Source organism: Dipteris shenzhenensis, chromosome 28 (assembly GCF_047967505.1).
Source record: "Dipteris shenzhenensis isolate YYH24624 ecotype China chromosome 28, Dip_SZ_1.0, whole genome shotgun sequence".
Taxonomy (NCBI): domain Eukaryota; kingdom Viridiplantae; phylum Streptophyta; class Polypodiopsida; order Gleicheniales; family Dipteridaceae; genus Dipteris; species Dipteris shenzhenensis.
The window spans coordinates 50,244,028-50,261,929 of NC_141623.1; the positions used below are offsets into that span (position 1 = coordinate 50,244,028).

A 17,902-nucleotide genomic window follows, 5' to 3' on the forward strand; every position below is an offset into this window, starting at 1 on the left:
ACCCTTAAAATAGCATAGGCCAAGAACTTGTTGGACGAAGTAAATGGAGAGTGAAGCCGTTCTCATATATTTTATATACCCCATGTCATATAGTTCTTAAGGCTGACCAAAGCTCTAAAAGTCACCTTAATGAGATAGATTTCATTTAGTGAATGTTGAATTAAAACAAGCAAAAGCTAACACAAAAGTTCATCCATTGAAAAATACATACCAACACCATTCTTAAGATTTCTTGCATAAACCTTCAAAAATAAGATACCTAAATAACTTATTTAATAACCAAGCCATGCACCTCATGGCTTAATCTCATCTCCCTCTAGATTGCTGACTCTTGGATATGTTGCTATATCTCCCACGAGCATAAGCACATAATATTAAAGAAAGAATTCATGTAGGTCTAACTTCAATTGGCAAATGTGCACATAAAGGACAAACGTAGATGTTGAATTGACATATGTGGACAAGAATTACTCACAAAGAACACTAGATATTTTGAAATGTTGTATGAGAGAGAGAGAGAGAGAGAGAGGAGGAACGGGGCGAGGGAGGGGGTATGGGGGGAGGATGGTGTGTAGCTTCATGAGATTTACAGACGAATTGCCTGAGTCAAGAATTAGCATGGTGGTCGACATGGGCTACTGAGGAGGATTGTAGTAGAGGTGAGGCGATAAGCGAGGAATGGCAGAGAGTAAAAGGGGATGCTTGAGGCCGACTACGATGCCATCGCCCTCATCCATGTTAATGGTGGCTGATGGTGACGGAGGCTGCCATTCAAATGCGTGGAGGAGCATTCCCACCAGGTATTGGAGCTCAGTGGTAGCCAACTGAAACGCAGGACACCTCCTCCTTCCCGAAGAGAACGGCAGCAACTCGAAGTGGCCTCCGAAGACATTTAATTGCTTGGCTCCCTTCTTGAGAAACCTGCCCAAGTGCTCGAGGAGGGGAAAAAAAAGCTCAGCCAACTAGTTTTCTCTTGAACCGAAAAATGTTGAAACTCCAACTGAAAATTGACTGACAATATTAGCAAAAAAGTCATAAATTTCTAGTAGGCTAGATTCCTAGTGACTCACAATCCAACTGACCTACTTAGACTCGTGCTGATTGACAATCCAACCAGTAAATTTGAAAATTTAAGCCGCTCTCTTTTCCCGAACCTCGACCTGCCTAGATTCCTACTGATTCACAATCCAACAAGCTAATTTGAAATTTTAACCGACTGGATGCGATGCTTTCGGGAACGCTGACCTGGCGGGGTCGAAGCGTTGGGGATGCTCCCAAAGGGATTCATCCTGGCCCAATGCCCAGAGGTTGAGGAGCACTATGGATTTTGGAGGAATTCGATAGCCTCCTAGTGTGGTGGATTGCTCGTTGAGATGGGGATCGTCCATAGGAGCTGATGGATGAAGACGCAAAACTTCCTTGGCTATGGCTTGCAGATATGGGAGCTCAGCTATGTCTGCCTCGCTCATCAGCCTTCCCTTTCCCACCACCTTGTCCAATTCCTCCTGCGCCTTCTCCATCACCTCCCTGTTCCTCACCAGCTCCGCCATACCCCATTCTATCGCCCTCGCAGTAGTATCTATCCCTGCAATCAATGCATTCTGCACAACCCACATCATCTAATTGTTTGATTGGGGAAGCTGGCTCTCAACACAAAACAAAACAAATTGGGGAATCAGAGCATAGGAAACTTGAGCGCATGAATTTGAAAGCTGAACTTTATCTCAGCATAGGCAACTTGGAAGCTGAATTTCATCAGAGCACAGCAGATTTGGAAGCTCAATTTCATTACAGCACAGGAAACCTTGGAAGCTAAATTCATCAGAGCTCACAGGAAATTTGAAGCTTATCACGGACTAACTTACGCTCATGATCCCCATCAGCTGATCGTCCGACAGCTGCCCTTGGGATAACATCACGTCTATGAAATCAGCCCCGTCTCGCTCGCATGGCTCCTGTTCCGCTTGATGCTGCTTGTGCTCCTCTATGATGAGTCTGAACAGCTGTTCGAGTTTGCTCCTCAGTCTCTTGAATCTTTTCTCCAGACCCTGAAGGTCCAAGCTAGCAAACGCAGGGAAGTAATCTGCCAGGTTCAATTCGCCCCACAAGAAGATGCCCTCTCTGAGATCGGGCTCGAAATTCCGCAGCGCCTGAGCAATGGGGTCATCAGGCTTCACATACCGCTTCCCAAACAGCATCCGAACGATGATGTTAGTCATCACATCGTCTGCCGTTTTGGTCAGGTTCACAATTTCCCCTCTCTGGACTGTGTGCCATAAAGAGCTGAGCATGGCAAGAGCTTCTTCCCTCCTCATCGGCGCTTGCATATTCAATCTAGCCGGAGACAGCAGCTCCGTGCTAAAAGCTTTGCGAACCGCCTTCCAGTTCGCATTATAAGGGCTGAGATTGACGTCTTGATGGTCGAAACCCAGGTATTGGCCCGTCATGCCGAGCGGCCTAGAACAGAACTGAGCATCCTGCGTCTTGAGTAACTCCTCGGCCAAAGCTGGGCCGTGGACTACAACGAAGTTGGCAGCGCCAATGGGAACTTGCATGATCGGGCCATATTTCTTGGAAAGCTCGTAAAACGTTCTATGGCGATGTTTGAATCCGACGGAAGGCAAGCAACCTACGAGGGGCCATCGATAGGGACCTGGAGGAAGGAGCTTGGAGCGGTCTGGTGCGAGCTTGAAGCGCAGAATCCACAAAGAAGCGATGGCTCCAAGGAGCAAGGCAGGCAGCCATGGGAGAAGGCTGGAGGGAAGGCCAATTGCAGCATCGATTCGTGAATCTGCCACAGAAGTCGACATGAGCTCTACGATCAAGCTCAAGCTTCAACAGCAGAGATCCATCAAAACCACCGCGTGATGAACCTCCCTGCCGAATGTGAGAGAGGAAAGTTTCCCTCAAAAGTCTTTGATTTTGTGTATGATTACGTGTCGTGATGTAGCTCGGTTGAATGAGACAATCGTCCTTGGCTTGATTTTTTCAAACTCCAAAACCCAAGTAGAGCAACACGCATAGCTGGTTCATCGCTCCACTAAGATCTCAAACCTTCTATGGAGCTATGCATCAGCTCGGCCTTTTTGTTGATTGGCTTGCCCTCCATCAACCTGTCTATCAGCTCCTACGAATCAAGGCAGTGCAACTCACGGCCAACACAAGATGGTAGTATTCTTTTGGCTGTGGAAGGAATGGCGCTCTGGTACTGGCAATGGCACCCTTAAAAACTGAGGTGCAAATTTGAGCATCAGTGGCACTTCAAGCTGGTCTTAAAATCTGTGCCACCCACCACCAACCTCACACTTCGGGCATCGTGTGCACTTGGCTCTTGATATGAGATGAACGAAAGAATTGTGATTTTGACCGAAAGGAAAAAAAATTGATGGTCTCGAAAACTTGCACTTTTTTTGCAAATATAGTTGTATGTGGGAAAATTGATGGACATATATTCTTCCTTTGCTGTCTTAGACTCTAGAATCAACCACTCCAAGACTATAATTCTTTGGCCGGGATGTGTAGCCAGCCTCAAACTAGATTTCTATTTATGGTTTTTTGCAAGTTCCTTTGCGTAACATGTTTCGGCATCTTGGTTGTCTAGTAGGATTTGATGTCACCATGAAGCAAAGATTTGAGTGGAGCCTAGAAAAGTTAAAACCAAATCTCATAAATGGAAAGACAATAAACTCTCTCTCCTTGGCCCGATTAATATCCTTAAACATATCCTATCTCCTAGAATGGTGTATGTTTCCACCATTTTTCCACTCTCTCAAGATGGTTTCGCAAGAGGTGACAAATCAACCAAAGATTTTATTTGGGACAATAGTTGGCATTCATTCACATGGCCTCCACTCCTAAATCTCAGGGTGTCAAGCTTTTAAAGGTAAGGGAGAGTGGCTATGCAATAAGTGGATTCGCGGGTTGCATACTTCTTAGCCATGGGCTACCCTAGACAGATATTGAATCAAACAAGCAGGTGCATTAGGGATTACAGAGATGGTGCATGGTGGAAGGAAATTCTCCTCTCACAGATCACTATTAACATCAAGATTTAGGTATTCTTACAATGCTTATTCTAATATGAAAAAGAGCATCAAGCAATGCCATTGGGTTGGCGCGACCAGATTCAGGGGTAATGGTGTGTTAGGCTTTGAGATATGGTTGAGTCGATGGCCTCTCATAAATAATGTGGCTCCCATTTAGGTCAGTCTGAAAATTGCTAAACGGCTTAATGAAAGAGGGATATCTACGTGGTCTTGTGTTTGGAACCACAGGAGGAACATTTGGATCAGTATATGCAAACTCGCAGTCCTTTATTAGCTATCAGAAAGAGCAGAAAGGTTTATTAGCTCAGTACCTTTCTTCAATAAATTTATAGGGTTGGTGTTAATTACAACGGCAAACCACTTAGTTGTCTAAGTCTCTAGCATTTTCCACAGTCGCCTTTTGCCAATGTACCTTTCATCCATTAAAAATGTGGGAGCAACATCTTCCTTTCACTCTTAAGAAATCTAGGCGATGTGATTAAGCAGGATTTGTTCTGCCACTCCCTCAAACCGGGTGCATTTCATGCTTTGGCGGTTGCTCATCTGCAAGATTTCCACAAAAGATCGTGCATGTAAATGGAAAGATATCTTCCCAATGTGTCATCTCTCCAATTTATATCTTAAAGACCATTATGACCTTTTGAGGGATTGTTTTTTGCCGATACGTTCATTGTGGACATCTATTGGAAATTGTTTGAATAGAGCATCATTTCAATGTTCCACCCAAAACAGCGAACGACAACGAGTCATGAGTTGTTGTTTGCAATAGACTATCTTCTTGTTTTACTTGGCCTTAATATTGTTCAATTTTAGAAAGTTTTGGAAACCTTAAAGATAACTATTTTCATAACTTTTGCGAAATAAGCTTATTTTTAGAATTGATTTAGAAAATGCACATATCACAAATTCAGAATTGAAAAATATCCACTTTTCAAGTCAAATTAGAAAATTGGAAAAGTGAAGTTCAATGATAAGATCTAATATTCTATAAATCTTTTAATAAGTCATGCATGTCTATGTAATGTATAATGCATTCATCAATTAGAATCACAATGACATGTTTTTTCCTTCTAAAACTATCAAAACAAAATATTGCTCATATTTCACCATGAAATATTTACAAACCATCAATAAAAAGATAATGACAACATCTTGTGAAGAAGATAATGAGACTCATGAATAACACAAACATTTCTGAGTAACATGAGTAATGGGCAAGAAAGTGAGAAATTCTATCCTAATGAGACTCATTAACATGAGTAATGGACCAAAAGGCAAGAAATCCTATCCTATCAGTGGATGTTCTTCTTCTTGTTGGTGTTCCTCTCCCTCTTGTTGCTCAAGATTAGCATCAAGAGTATTGGTTACTATTTCATCCTCCTCATTATGAGCATCTGGTTCATAATCAAGTAGATCTACAATCTTCCCAATAGCTTGTTCACCAATGGGAGGTTGAGGCTCTCTGAAAGCATAAAAGACCTTGGATCAGACTCTGTAGTCTTCATTCCCACTTCCTAGTACTCATCTAGCAACTCTCCTAGTGCCATCACTCTTTGTTCAATAAATTTTTCCTGTAAGGAGTCACACTCAACATGCAAGTAAGATTCTATTCAAAAATGCCACAAAAATGTAACCAAAAGAAAAGAAAGGGCTAAAGAAGAGAAAAACTAGAAATAGTACCATATCATCATCTGATTCACCATGTTAGGATCTGTGAAGGCTTTTTGAGCAGCCGTAATTTGATCATGAGCATGAAAAAATATGAGTGCCCATGATTCACAAGTTGTCACTGTTTGAAAAGTTTGAATGACTCTTTTATAAGCACTTACTCCATACTTCACATCATCATTGACTGAGTTTGGAGCTTTGAAACCATATGGAGCATCAACGATTGCTAAAGTGTAAGGATGAGCTGTCACAAATGTGTCCATCTCCTCTACTCATCCTTCATAACTGTCCAAAGTAAAGGAGGCTCATCCACATCATCTAAAATATATTTGTGTAAACCAGGAACATTTTGAATTGTTTGTACTTGCTCTCTCATTTTCCTCTCTGTTCGACAATGAGACAAGAATTGTTCAAAGGGTTGAGGAATTTCCCTCAACTTGACATGAGGGCCTCAATTCTGCATTTCATAGATATTAAGTAAGACCCAAGATACTTATAACTTAAAATGGTATTAAAGAGTTCACATTTTAAAATGTAAATCATAACAGTTCACAAGAATTGAGATTGTTAAGCCTTAAAAATGAAAATATTGATCTTATAATCTCACATATGACCTTAAGCTAGAACCTAGAATGCAAAGTCCATGATGATGAGACTAGAAGTGGATTCTAGAATTGAAAGAGTGTTCATGTGACCTTAAGATGAGAACTAGAAGAAGAACCTTACAAACATGGATGTAGGATTCTGGAATCCACTTACACATTTTTCAAATAGAAATAAGAATCTCTCAAGCTCCTTTGGGTTACTTGAATCAGGATGGTATTTCCTAACTTCATCCCAATCACTACAGTTCACCTTTTCTATCATAATTCTTTGCATGTGCAAATAAAATTTTTGCCTGCAAAGACAAAACTACGTTTATTAAGAAGCTAAAATAAAGTTTTTGAGTGAAAACAATGATTATAACATTTGAGTGAATGAGCAAAGTAAGAAAATCAAATTTTGCTCCCATCTCCTCTAAGGGGATGTTTCCAGCCTTCACACGTGCTAGAACTCTTACTATTAGAGATGTATCATGAATTCCTTGCAAAGATCTCCAAGGAGTTATCTTCATGTCTTCAGGAAGAGGCTTTATGGCTTCATCTACCTTGGCTTTCCCACGAGAGCTAGAAGGAGCCTTCAACATCTTTTGACCTTTCAACTTTCCTTGCTCCCATAAATCAAGAATCTCTTCTTGTAGGTTCCAGACATCCCCATCACAAAATCCCAACTGAAAATAATTATCATAATGCTTGATGTTAGGCTTTTGGTTAGCACCACGTGCATTATTCTTATGTACTTGTTGACCACATCCTCACAAAGCATGACTCGAAATTTATCATCAACAATCCGGCCTTCACTTTGTTGCTTGACCCATTCATTATGAAAGAATCTAATTTTTTGAATGAAAGTCATCTGTAAGCAATAATCTGAGTCAACATTGTGATCCATGGATAATATTATACACTCCTCATCAGTCCAAATCCACATAAATCAAACAAATTGTTGTCTTATAACTCTCAATATGGTCATATTCTAGACAAAGTTCTTTTTTTGCAAGCAATCCGTGGGTTCTAGAACATAATACTTATAAGAATCTACCTGAGACTTTATCCATGAGTTCTTTGTAGGACATTGATCCCTGTCCACCAAAACAAGTAGTGGTAGCACCATGGCTATAGGTTTTGATTTCATTTTTCTCTTGAGGTTAGAAACATGCACTTCATTGATACGCCGTAGTTGAAGTAGCCTTCTTCCGGTCTTAGTATCAATGGGAGGTAGTTCAATACAACTGATGGGTAGCTCACAAGGTAAAGGATCAACCATCTTTGTCATCTTACACATCTCGCGGTAGCATTATCTGAATTCTCACCTTGTGGAGCTGACAAGGGTGCACCTGGACCTGAGGGCACAATCTGAGCGTCACTTAAGAGTTGTTTCTCCCTTTTTTTGCCTTTGCTACCTTTTGTTCTTGTGTCTTGCACAGAAGGTTCTTGAGTTGGCTCCTCTTCATTCGAATCATTAGTGTCGGTGTCCACATCTTCTTGCGCCTCTTCATCTTCATTAGAAGTACTTACAGAATCTGAACCACCAAAAATACTCTCCATGTGCTCCGAAGATGCTTGACCAAAACTCTAAAATCCAACAAGAAATAGGAACTTAGGAAAAGAACATGCAAATTACAATTAGAATAACTAGGAGATGAAGAGGAAATTTTCTTACCAAACCTCTTGTTTGCATCGCATCTTCAAAAAATTGTTGTGTGCTTTGGGGATTGACCTCTTGTAGCTCAAAGTCCCTTTGAAAAAGGAGTACAACAACTTCAGATGATCCTAGTTCATGCTCAACCAGAAAGAACATATTTTTTAATCTTTGCTCCATTACATTTATAATATGTCCAGCCGATTGGAATTGATTAGTATCACTTGATAAACCTTTACGTTTAGTCACGACCAAAAAGGTAGTCGTAGTAAGCTCAACTTTTGTCCTATGAAGGCCAGGAACTCCCATGGTCAATGTCCAACCATGCCCATACTTTGATTTTTTTTCTTTCCCTCAAAAGAATCATAATTGCCAGTAGGTTTTGAAGCCTTTGGAATAGGAGCCTCCATCTCATTTGAAGAGCACTTACCTGTACGACCTTTCACTCTCGATGGTGTCGACTAGCTTTGCTGTGGAAATTGTTCTACTACAGGAAGAGGCTTTTTTTAAGACAATCTCTCCCTTGTTGGAATGACCTCACTTTGTTGCAGAGACTATTCAGGTGCAAGAAGATCTCTCCTTGATGAAGCATTTGGTGAGTTGATCGATCTTGTCTTTGCAAATGCTAGACTCATGAGTGGTGCTTGCAAGCGAGAAAGAGTCAAGGAGCCTCAACACCCCAACCTTCCTCTTCCATCACCTCCCACCTCAGAAGGTGATGTATCTTTGGATGCTCTTCACGGTCACTGTCCCACTCGACGCTTGCCATGAAGACTAGCATTTCCACCACTTTTCTCTTGGAGTGGAGAAGCTGGGATTGTGATGCCATTGCCTGGAAAACAAATACTGAGACTTAAAGTAATTGAGGAAAGAGAAATTAGTGAAGAAGTGCTTATAGAAAAGTCACATTAGGATGCCCCATCACGAAACACGTTAGAAATTGGATTCTAGAATCCAAAGTAAACAAAAGAAGTTTAAAGAAAAACTAGTGAAGTGGAAAGTAGCATGGAAGAGGAAACCTAAAGTGTTGTAAAAGAACAGTGAGTCACAAATCTAAGAGGTAGAATTCCAAAATCCTAGTCTGAAAGGTACAAAAATATGAAAGTGCAATATTTACCAAAAAACATCTCAAAAATAGAAATTGAAGAGAACATTGCAAAATCTCTCCAAATTCACAATAAAGTTTGTGAAATTGGGAGATAATAACTGCAATATTTTGACCAAAAGAGCACTTTGCTTGTTTTAAACATATAGAAATCATTGCTTCCACTTATTAAAAAAAGTAAGAAAGACCTTAAATAAAGAATATTTTTCAAGAAATTTTTATAGAATTTGTAAACTAAACATGATTCTTGTTTGGGAATTCTCACCTCCATTAGGGGAGAAATGGGGTCTCAAAAGGGCCTCCAATTAATGTTTCCTAATTTCAAGGGATTAGAGAGGGATTTTAGGTGTACCAACAATGAGAGTGCTAGAAGGTGTGGGGCAATGATATGTTGAGGTGGAGGGTGGGTAGGCCTATAGAGAGCCCCTATTGGTTGCTCCCCTTACACTAGGGACCACGCAAACCATCCCCCCCTCTTAACCCATGTTTGACCCTCCTACCAAGTGCACCTCCCCCACATGAGCCCAAATCTACCTTCAATGAGATGGTAGGCTCCTTTGTGGTGGTTTTTTCTTCTCCCCGCCCTCTTTCTAGGGCCTCTGCCCCACTGTTCTGGTCCAAACTGCCAATTCCCTCCATTTTTAAATTGCCTCCCACGCATTTGCCCTCTTCTCCCTCTTTCTCTGCTCCCTCCTGCTCTGGCCTGCTTGCTGCAACTCCTCTCTCTCTCTCTCTCTCTCTCTCTCTCTCTCTCTCTCTCTCTCTCTCACTCACTCACTCTTCCATTTGTTGTCTACCTCCCTCCCCTCTCTCTCCCCCTCTCCCCTCTCTCTCTCCTGTGCCTCTATTGGTGCTGCTCTATCCTTCTCCATCTCCCTCTTTTGTGCCTCTGTTGGAGCTGCTCTGTCCCTCTCCTTCTCCCTCTCCTGTGCTTCTATTGTTGCTGCTCTGTCCCTTTCCTTCTCCCTCTTTTGTGCCTCTGTTGGAGTTGCATTGCCTTGTGTAGGAGTCCTATTCTTGCTGTTGCAACCTCTGCAAGCATGGTGAGGAGCAAGGCTATAAGACCATGCAATGTTGTGACCTCTTTTGTCTTCCTTAACACCAAAAATGCATTGGATGAGTGGATCCCTTGCACCTACATCTTAAATGACTAGATAGTGATGAAAGGATCGGCCAAAGGTCCACATAAGCTTCCCAAGAGCAAGAGAGGTGATATCTTGCATGAGTGGAAGGGGTGAATCTTGAAGTTCAATTTTGGGAAGAAAGGATGGCTCGCAAAAGTGCAACATGTTTACATGGGAAAATATATGTGGCTTCCTCCATCATTCAATCAATCTAGAATACCATCACACTATGAGCATTTCTATCTATATACCTTTTTCACCTATAAGTGTAATGAGTCTATTTGGAAATTTTGTATTTGGTTTATAAGAGCTCTTATTCATGGTGGAAGATGTTGTCCCTTCGGACTTCGAGGAGTAGGAACTAGTTGAATCATTCATAGGCAAGTTCACTACGATTCATGAGGATTTAGGTAAGCAAATGCATGCAGGGGAGAAGTTGGCCTCCTTGCGAATGAAGAATAAATATTGGTATAATGCAACATACATCACTCCAATGACATCATCAAGCTATGGCCGTCTGCAAACCATTGAACCACCACAACTTCAAGACATGGATTGCAGCAACTTGGACTCGAGGACATTGCAATCGTACAAGGACAAGATTGAAAAGGATGTGGGCATGGCCACCATGAAGTTTACATTTGGATCCAAATGGGAAATGTTATCTTGGTTTATGCCTGTGCACATTTTTGCTTCTTTGTTTTAGAATATACATATGCATAGAACAAAAACTATGTGGTCCTGCAAGCGTGTAGATGAAAATGCTCTTGAAGATTTACTTGGGATGAATTCGGAAACAAGGTCAGGCAACCAAAAGGGTGATGTGTTTCGATGTTATGCATATAAATACAATGTGTTTATTAGATACTATTTGTCATGCCAAATGTTGTATTTAGCTTTTCAGTACAGGCGGCGCTGGAAGAAAACAAATGGCCGGTGGCTCCCCTTAGACTCTAATGATGAAGACAATACGTGGGTAAGTTTGTCTATTGATGTTGAAGAGGACAATGCCAAGAATGTGAATGTCACATCGCAATGGACTCTAAGGGATGTGCGAGAACACCTATTGGTCATGGAGGATGGCATGTCAGATCCTGCAACTTTGAAGATTGCTAACAATGTGTTTTGCCTAGTGCAGCATTTAAGTTTTTTTCAAATCCTAGTTATTGTTTCAAAAGATGATGGACAATTAAATTGCAATGTTATTTCTTTTGTTGTTTTCTCCTTTCAGTTCATGGTAAATGTTTTTCAAAAAATTGGGGATTTTATGATTAGTTTTAATTTTTAGGGTTTTGATATGTATAAAGGGGTAAGAGCCCTTTTTACATCACATTCTCACTTTCACATTTAGAGAGCCATAGAAACTCCCACCCTCAAAAGTTACTCACTCCATCAGTCGGCTATTTGCCATGGATTTAGGGCTGCATTCCATGATTTCATCTCATGAACTGCATTTGCAGGTCATGAGAAAGAGCTATTTTTAGTGTTTGGTAGGACTTTAGATGTCCTAGGCACATATATGCGAGCCAAGGATGGCTTCTCAGATCTCATCCTCTACATGCAAGAGAATTTCACAAATTTTGCTTATACACTTGACCACTCTTCAAAGAGATGGGTTCCCATAGATTACATCAAGTATTTGTTCCTAGAGGAATCCAAGTTTGTAAAGCACTTGGCCCGCTTTTGTGATAATCTTATAGAGGAAGGGTTTAGGATGGTAGAAGTAAAAGACGTCCTAGAAGCGGGGATCATGGGAAATACAGGCACTAAAATCCTTTCATGGGAGATGACATTCATCTTTCTTCTCCAAGAAGGAAATTTAGAGGAAGAAGCCTCATCTTCCATCACCCCCTCTAGTAGAACTATTGATATCCTTGGTCCCTAGACTAGACTCTGACATGTACATAGAAGAGAGTCTTGACCATGCAAAAGAGGAGATGGAAGCACCTCAAGCATTGAGCCTACTTCAAGAGCCCCCAGTAAAGCAAGAATTTGCATCGGAGACCGCTGACCTAGAAGCAAACTTATGGTCCTTGTCCCCCCTCATCATTGATGGAGAAGAGTACGTATTCCTCCATGACATAGAGGTTCTTTTTGGACTACGAGAGGATGAGGCACTCAGAGTCCTATCTAGGTTAGATGTTGACACAAGTGTCAAAGATCTCGGGGTTTTGGGTTTCAAAGTCCAGTCAATGGAAGAGTTTCTCTTGACGACACTAGTTTCAATGAGGGATGCAGACATGTCCATATATGATGCACAACCCTCTCATGCAGAAGCTTCCACCTCCAAGATAGGTCAGGAGAAAGCGTCCACCTCCCAAATGGGACATCACACATCACCTGGTTCCATCAACATTGCAAAGGAGGAAGGGATAGAAGCTGACAATGCTATAGTGGTGGTAAGTTCGAACAATTTTTTTTATTTTGATGTTCTTTCAGTATAATTTGTTTTGTCAGTCTTCTAATGTTTGTAAAATTGTTGTAGGAGGCGTTTGAGCTTGATGAATTCTCATCTCGACGGGGTAATGTTCGCAGCGCATTTGGGTGAGATCATTCTTTGGCCCATTACCTTGGCAAAGTCATAGAGCACCTCGTGGTCTTCCATTCTCGAGGGCCTTTGGAGCTATTGAAGTGCAAGGCATTGTCGCGCACTATTGGATACTCCAACATTACTCGAAATGCCGACAAAGTGATTTTGGTACACCGCTTGGCCGCTATCAATGCTTTTGGATCGAGCATTCACGGCAGGGCATTGACGGTAACAGCTATGTCTTTGGCAGCAGCAGGAGAGGAGGATGTTAGTGCTATTGCGGCTAGGTTTATATCTAGGAGTCCACTAGGGGATTCAAAGACCCCTATTCTCAATGTACTCAAACTAGCTAAGAAGAAAGATAGCCTGTGAGGCCTCTTGTAAATATAAACATATATTTGGATACATGACTTTAATGACTACATGTCTTTATTATTTGTTTTAATTCATCGTTGCTCATCATGAATTCATAATATTCATTCCATTGTATTTTTTTTAAGTCGTCGATTATATATTTTCTCCATCCTTTTAATTGTGTTAATTTAATGCATTTCTAGCCAATTTAGTATGATTTTCACCAACTCTAGGTATCCAAAGTTCATTTCTGTCAAATCTTGGAGGAATTTCATCGTGGCACAGAAGGGAAAAGTGTTTGGGACATCGCGAGGAGACTAGAATGTCCAGAATGCCCAAATTTGCACCGTGGTAGGTTTAGGGCATTTTAGGCTCCTCACAATGTCTCGAGGCATTTTGGACATTCTAGGCTTCTCACAACGTCCCGGACACTTTTCCCTTCTGCGCCACGATGAAATTCCTCCAGGATTTGATAGAATTGAAAAGTTACATTAAAATGAATAGTAACTTCAATCATAAACATGGAGAATTCACAACAATGCAAGTGTAGAGAATGTGGATATATTTTATTAAAAAAGATTGGCCCTTGGGCCTCAGATATAAGATAGTGCCTTCAAGGGCAGGGGGTAGTCTAAGTCCTAAGGGTGGGCTCCAAGAGAATCTAGGGCTTCAAGCTTGGGTCCATCCATAGCCGCTTCACTAGGGCCATGTCCTTGCCCATGACCATGCCGCGCTTTGTGTGGATGGAACACAAGTTGTCATCCTCAAACAGAGAGGTGGTCACTTTCTCCACAGCCTCCTAGAGCGCCCCCATATCTCCTATGCTGAATCCCACATCATCCTTGTACCTCTGTGCTATCTCCCGTACCACACGTTGGAAGGGAGCACGTGGGATCAGGTTGTTGATGGTCTTCTGCATCTATCTGATCTCCCTTAGGGCCCGCATTCGTGGATTTGCTCTGTATGGCTTCTTGACTCTTGGTGGAGGTTGTACAAGTACCCGAACATGGTTCCACGGCCCCCTGTCTACTTGAATTTCTTGCGCTGCTCTTCTCTACATTGATCCTCATCCGAATCCCCCTCTCGCAGATGTCTTGTGCTTTTTCCTTCTTTGGGATGGGGCTTCCTCGACATCTTCTATACCCTGTTTATGGGAACAGGTACCATTTTCACGATGGGCTCTATCACCAAGAGAGGGAAGATTGTGCTCTTTCTTGCAGTCTGTCGACCCCTATTTGGAAGCCTCTCGATATTAGGGAGGTTCTCAAATACATTTTGCTCGATTGGGGGAGTCCTCTCATGGGGAGGGGAAGGGAGGTTCTCAAATACATTTTGCTCGATCGGGGTAGTCTTCTCATGGGGAGGGGAAGGCTGAGGGGAAGGTTGAGGGGAAGGCTGAGGGGAAGGTTGAGGGGAAGGCTCATGCTCTTGGGACTTGGGACTAGTCTCATGAGACTGGAGAGTGGGCTCACGGGACTTGGGAGGAGGAGAAGGCTCACGAGACTGGGGACTGGGCTCACATGACTTGGGGGAGGGCTCACGAGAGTCAGGGGAGGGCTCACGAGAGTTTGGGGAGGGCTCACGAGAGTTTGGGGAGGGCTCACAAGAGTTGGGGGAGGGCTCACAAGATATTGATGAGGTGCCATCGGACCCAGATAGGTTCGTGTGCGCAGATGCCATGGAGGTGGTGGAGCTAAAGCAGGAAGGGTGGAGGTGGTATCTTAGTGGGTCTAGCAGTGTTCTTCACTCATGCCAATGAATAATGAGAGTTAGGGTGTTTAAAAACGTTTTATGTAGAACCATCATCTTTTGACACCCCTTTTAATTAAGTTTAGGGTTTCATCGTGCCCCTCACCCCTGCCCTAACCCCTCCAACCCCCCCACCCTCGTCACCCTCCCCCCCATTGCCCTCCCCCCTACTTGCCCCATCCACACTCGTCGCCCCTCCCCCCACCCTTGATACCACTCCATCCCCCCCTTGCCCCCCCCCATGCCCCTCCCTTCTCTTCCTCCTCCTTCACCCTGTCCCCACCTTCCCCATCCTCATTACCTCACACAGACCTTGGACTCCAAGAGAGTATAAAAATTGTGGTCAAAATAAGTAAGATATTCAAGAGTGAGTACACAAATTGTGGTGAAAATCAGCAAGATATTCATTTCATATTTATATACAATTACACCATAGCTTCTATTGCTGGTTGGACCCATCTGCTCCCTTCTCCACTCTAGCTTGCAACCAACGTGCGACTCCTCGACTCCCTATGGATGCTTTCCAAGCACTATGCCTTCTATTCTTTGATACAATTTGAACTGCTTTTGCAAGTTCTGATGCCTTTTCCCTTTGAGACTTCAAAGTCCTTCCTAGTAAACATCTAAAAAACCACTCGAACATCTCATGCAATGCATTGCTATGAGTGACACCACCACCATGCCTTGAGTTTTTGAAGTAGGTTGCCTTGGCTCTATAGTGCAACTTCTCCATGCCTTATGTATTCCAAATGGACAAAGGGCCCCAATTTTGTACAAACCATGGTCCGTGTGCATAGAGAATATGCTGCAAACATGATGAGAATCATTTCAGCAACAAAAACTTTTTATAAAGCAAGTGCTAAATATTACGATGGTGCCAAGATTACCATGTAATGCATAATGTGCGACTCCCCCCATGCTTTCACCATTAATTGCATAAACTCTTTCACAGCCATCTTGAACCTTTCATAATACATCTCATTGATTTGAACCTGGCGAAGCAATTTTATCAATGCATCTACCTTTGTCCATACTTTAGCTCTCAAAGTTGCTACTTGAGGATGAGAAGCCTTATTGGCTGTGCATTCACACAATGCTTTCTAGTATTCCCAACCCAAATTGCTTTGAGACAATGTATGTTTGTCTTTGTCGAGATTGTAGTTCTATAGGAATCTCCTTGCCTTCCCTCCACCCATGGACACTTTTGCAGGAAGATTCTGTGTTGCCCCAAACATTTTCTTATCATCCTTAAGTTTGACATGTCCTCCATGGAATCCCATCTTTGACAACTTCTTCTCAGCTTCAGCAATGCACCGTGCGGATACTTCTTGTGGAAGTAAATTCCAAGCATAAACAAGATGCAAATACAACAACTTATCAAGTACGCACATGTGTAAAGTGCATATGTGTACTCTCTCAAGTGGGATGGGCAAGATGGGATCCCACTTTGGATCCTTCTTGTTACGATTGGGAGCTTGCATTTGGCTACAAGATAGAATGCCATTCTCCCATTGTAAGCCAACCTTTTGCTTACGTTGCAAACACATGCAATAAAGGCATGTGTTCATTGCATTTGCCTTTGTATCACAACCATGCAAGCACTTGAGGGTTTTCAAATCACCAGCAAGATATCATTCAACTCGAAATATTCCATGGCCATCAATTGTCAGTGTTTGCCCTTCCTCTTGTCTTTGGATCATCGATGGGATTCCTATTCTATCTAAAACCCACTTCAATGTCTCATGGCACTCTTTTGGAGTCTCAAATGCTACAAGCCACCATATATCTTTCTCTGATTGCATTGAGAAATCTTGCTCTACTTCCTCGTTCCCTTGAACAAAGGCTAGGGATTTATTCATAATGCAGATTCTCACTCTCTCTAACTTGTGTTCTTTCACCAATTGAGCTATTCGACCATTTCTCTTTGCAGTTTCTCAACATCTAAGTAGACATTGTTGAAAGAATTCATCTCAAAGATTTGCAAGCGAGATTTCTTTTTACTCTTCCAAGTCATTGTGCCCCTTATGCAATGGCACCCTCCAAGAATTTCTCTTGCACATTGGTTTGTTTCTCGCCGTGCATGCCTCACAGACCAAGGTGTGGGTAGGGGCACTATAGACTTCTTATTTTTTCCCAAGATAATAGACTTGAAAAATATGTGTAAGCTTCACGACTTACACCAGCAGTATCACAAGCTGCAAGCATCTCCTTTGCATCCACAATATCCTTGAAGTCCTTCATTCACTCTTCAGCAACTTGCACATGTAGTCGCTTTTGTCTTGGGTCCCTTAGTATCCTAATGACATCGCTTGACTTCAGAGCATATGAACAGTCAATATCATCCCCGTCCATTCTTCCCATCACATCTTCCATGAAGTTCCTAAAGAAGAACACAAGAAAAACTTAGTCACAAACTATGTAGCACAAAAGAGTGTAATTTCATTGGAACATATGATAACCAACCTTGTAGCCTAGACTCTCCTCTTTCTAGCACCACTAGTGGGTGCCAATGCATCCATGTTATGTAAGTACCTTCTTTTCCTATCCTTCAATCCCAAAGGTGTTTCTTTCATCTTTTGCACTCGCTCTTTTGCCTTCTCTCATTTCTTCTCTACGGCTCATTGAACTTGATTGTATATAGATCTTTCCAAGAATTTTTTGGACTCAGCTAGCTTATAGAGTGACTCTTCTAATTTATGTCACTCCAAGTCCAATGCTTTGGCTTTATCATGAAGATCCTTGTTCTTCCTTTGAAGATCCTGCATAGAGTTATGCATTGCAACAATGGTGCTATTTCCTAAATGTGCTAGCATCTCTGCTTGGGCTCTATGCATCTGGCTTGCTTGCATAGCCATTGATTGAGCATTGTTTAATCGATTGCAATAACCTAGCTACCCCGCATGTCCATTTCCAACAAACCAAAATAGCTCATGAATTGTATGGAAAGGAGGGATCCTTTGGTTGGCAGCATCTAAAGGATACAAGGATCCTTCTACCCAAAGGTCGAGATGCTTCTTTCCTTGCGAACGAAGACTGTGCATTTTGGAAGCTCCCCTTAATCCCAAACTACATGTGCTTGCATATT

At 42.2% G+C, this 17,902-nt stretch overlaps 1 protein-coding gene and 1 pseudogene across 1 annotated transcript; both read right to left on the reverse strand.

Moving 5' to 3' along the window:
* Positions 1-266: 266 nt before the first annotated feature.
* On the reverse strand, positions 267-2,919 carry LOC147883684 (cytochrome P450 782C2a-like). Its single transcript, XM_087399954.1, has 3 exons — positions 1,866-2,919; positions 1,246-1,601; positions 267-921 (listed from the first exon to the last, which is right to left on the reverse strand). Exons 1-3 carry the CDS (start codon positions 2,808-2,810, stop codon positions 636-638), a joined length of 1,587 nt encoding a protein of 528 aa, XP_087256080.1. The 5' UTR covers positions 2,811-2,919; the 3' UTR covers positions 267-635.
* A 3,639-nt stretch (positions 2,920-6,558) lies between these two features.
* Positions 6,559-7,448, reverse strand: LOC147883685 (uncharacterized; annotated as a pseudogene).
* Between the last annotated feature and the right edge of the window lie 10,454 nt (positions 7,449-17,902).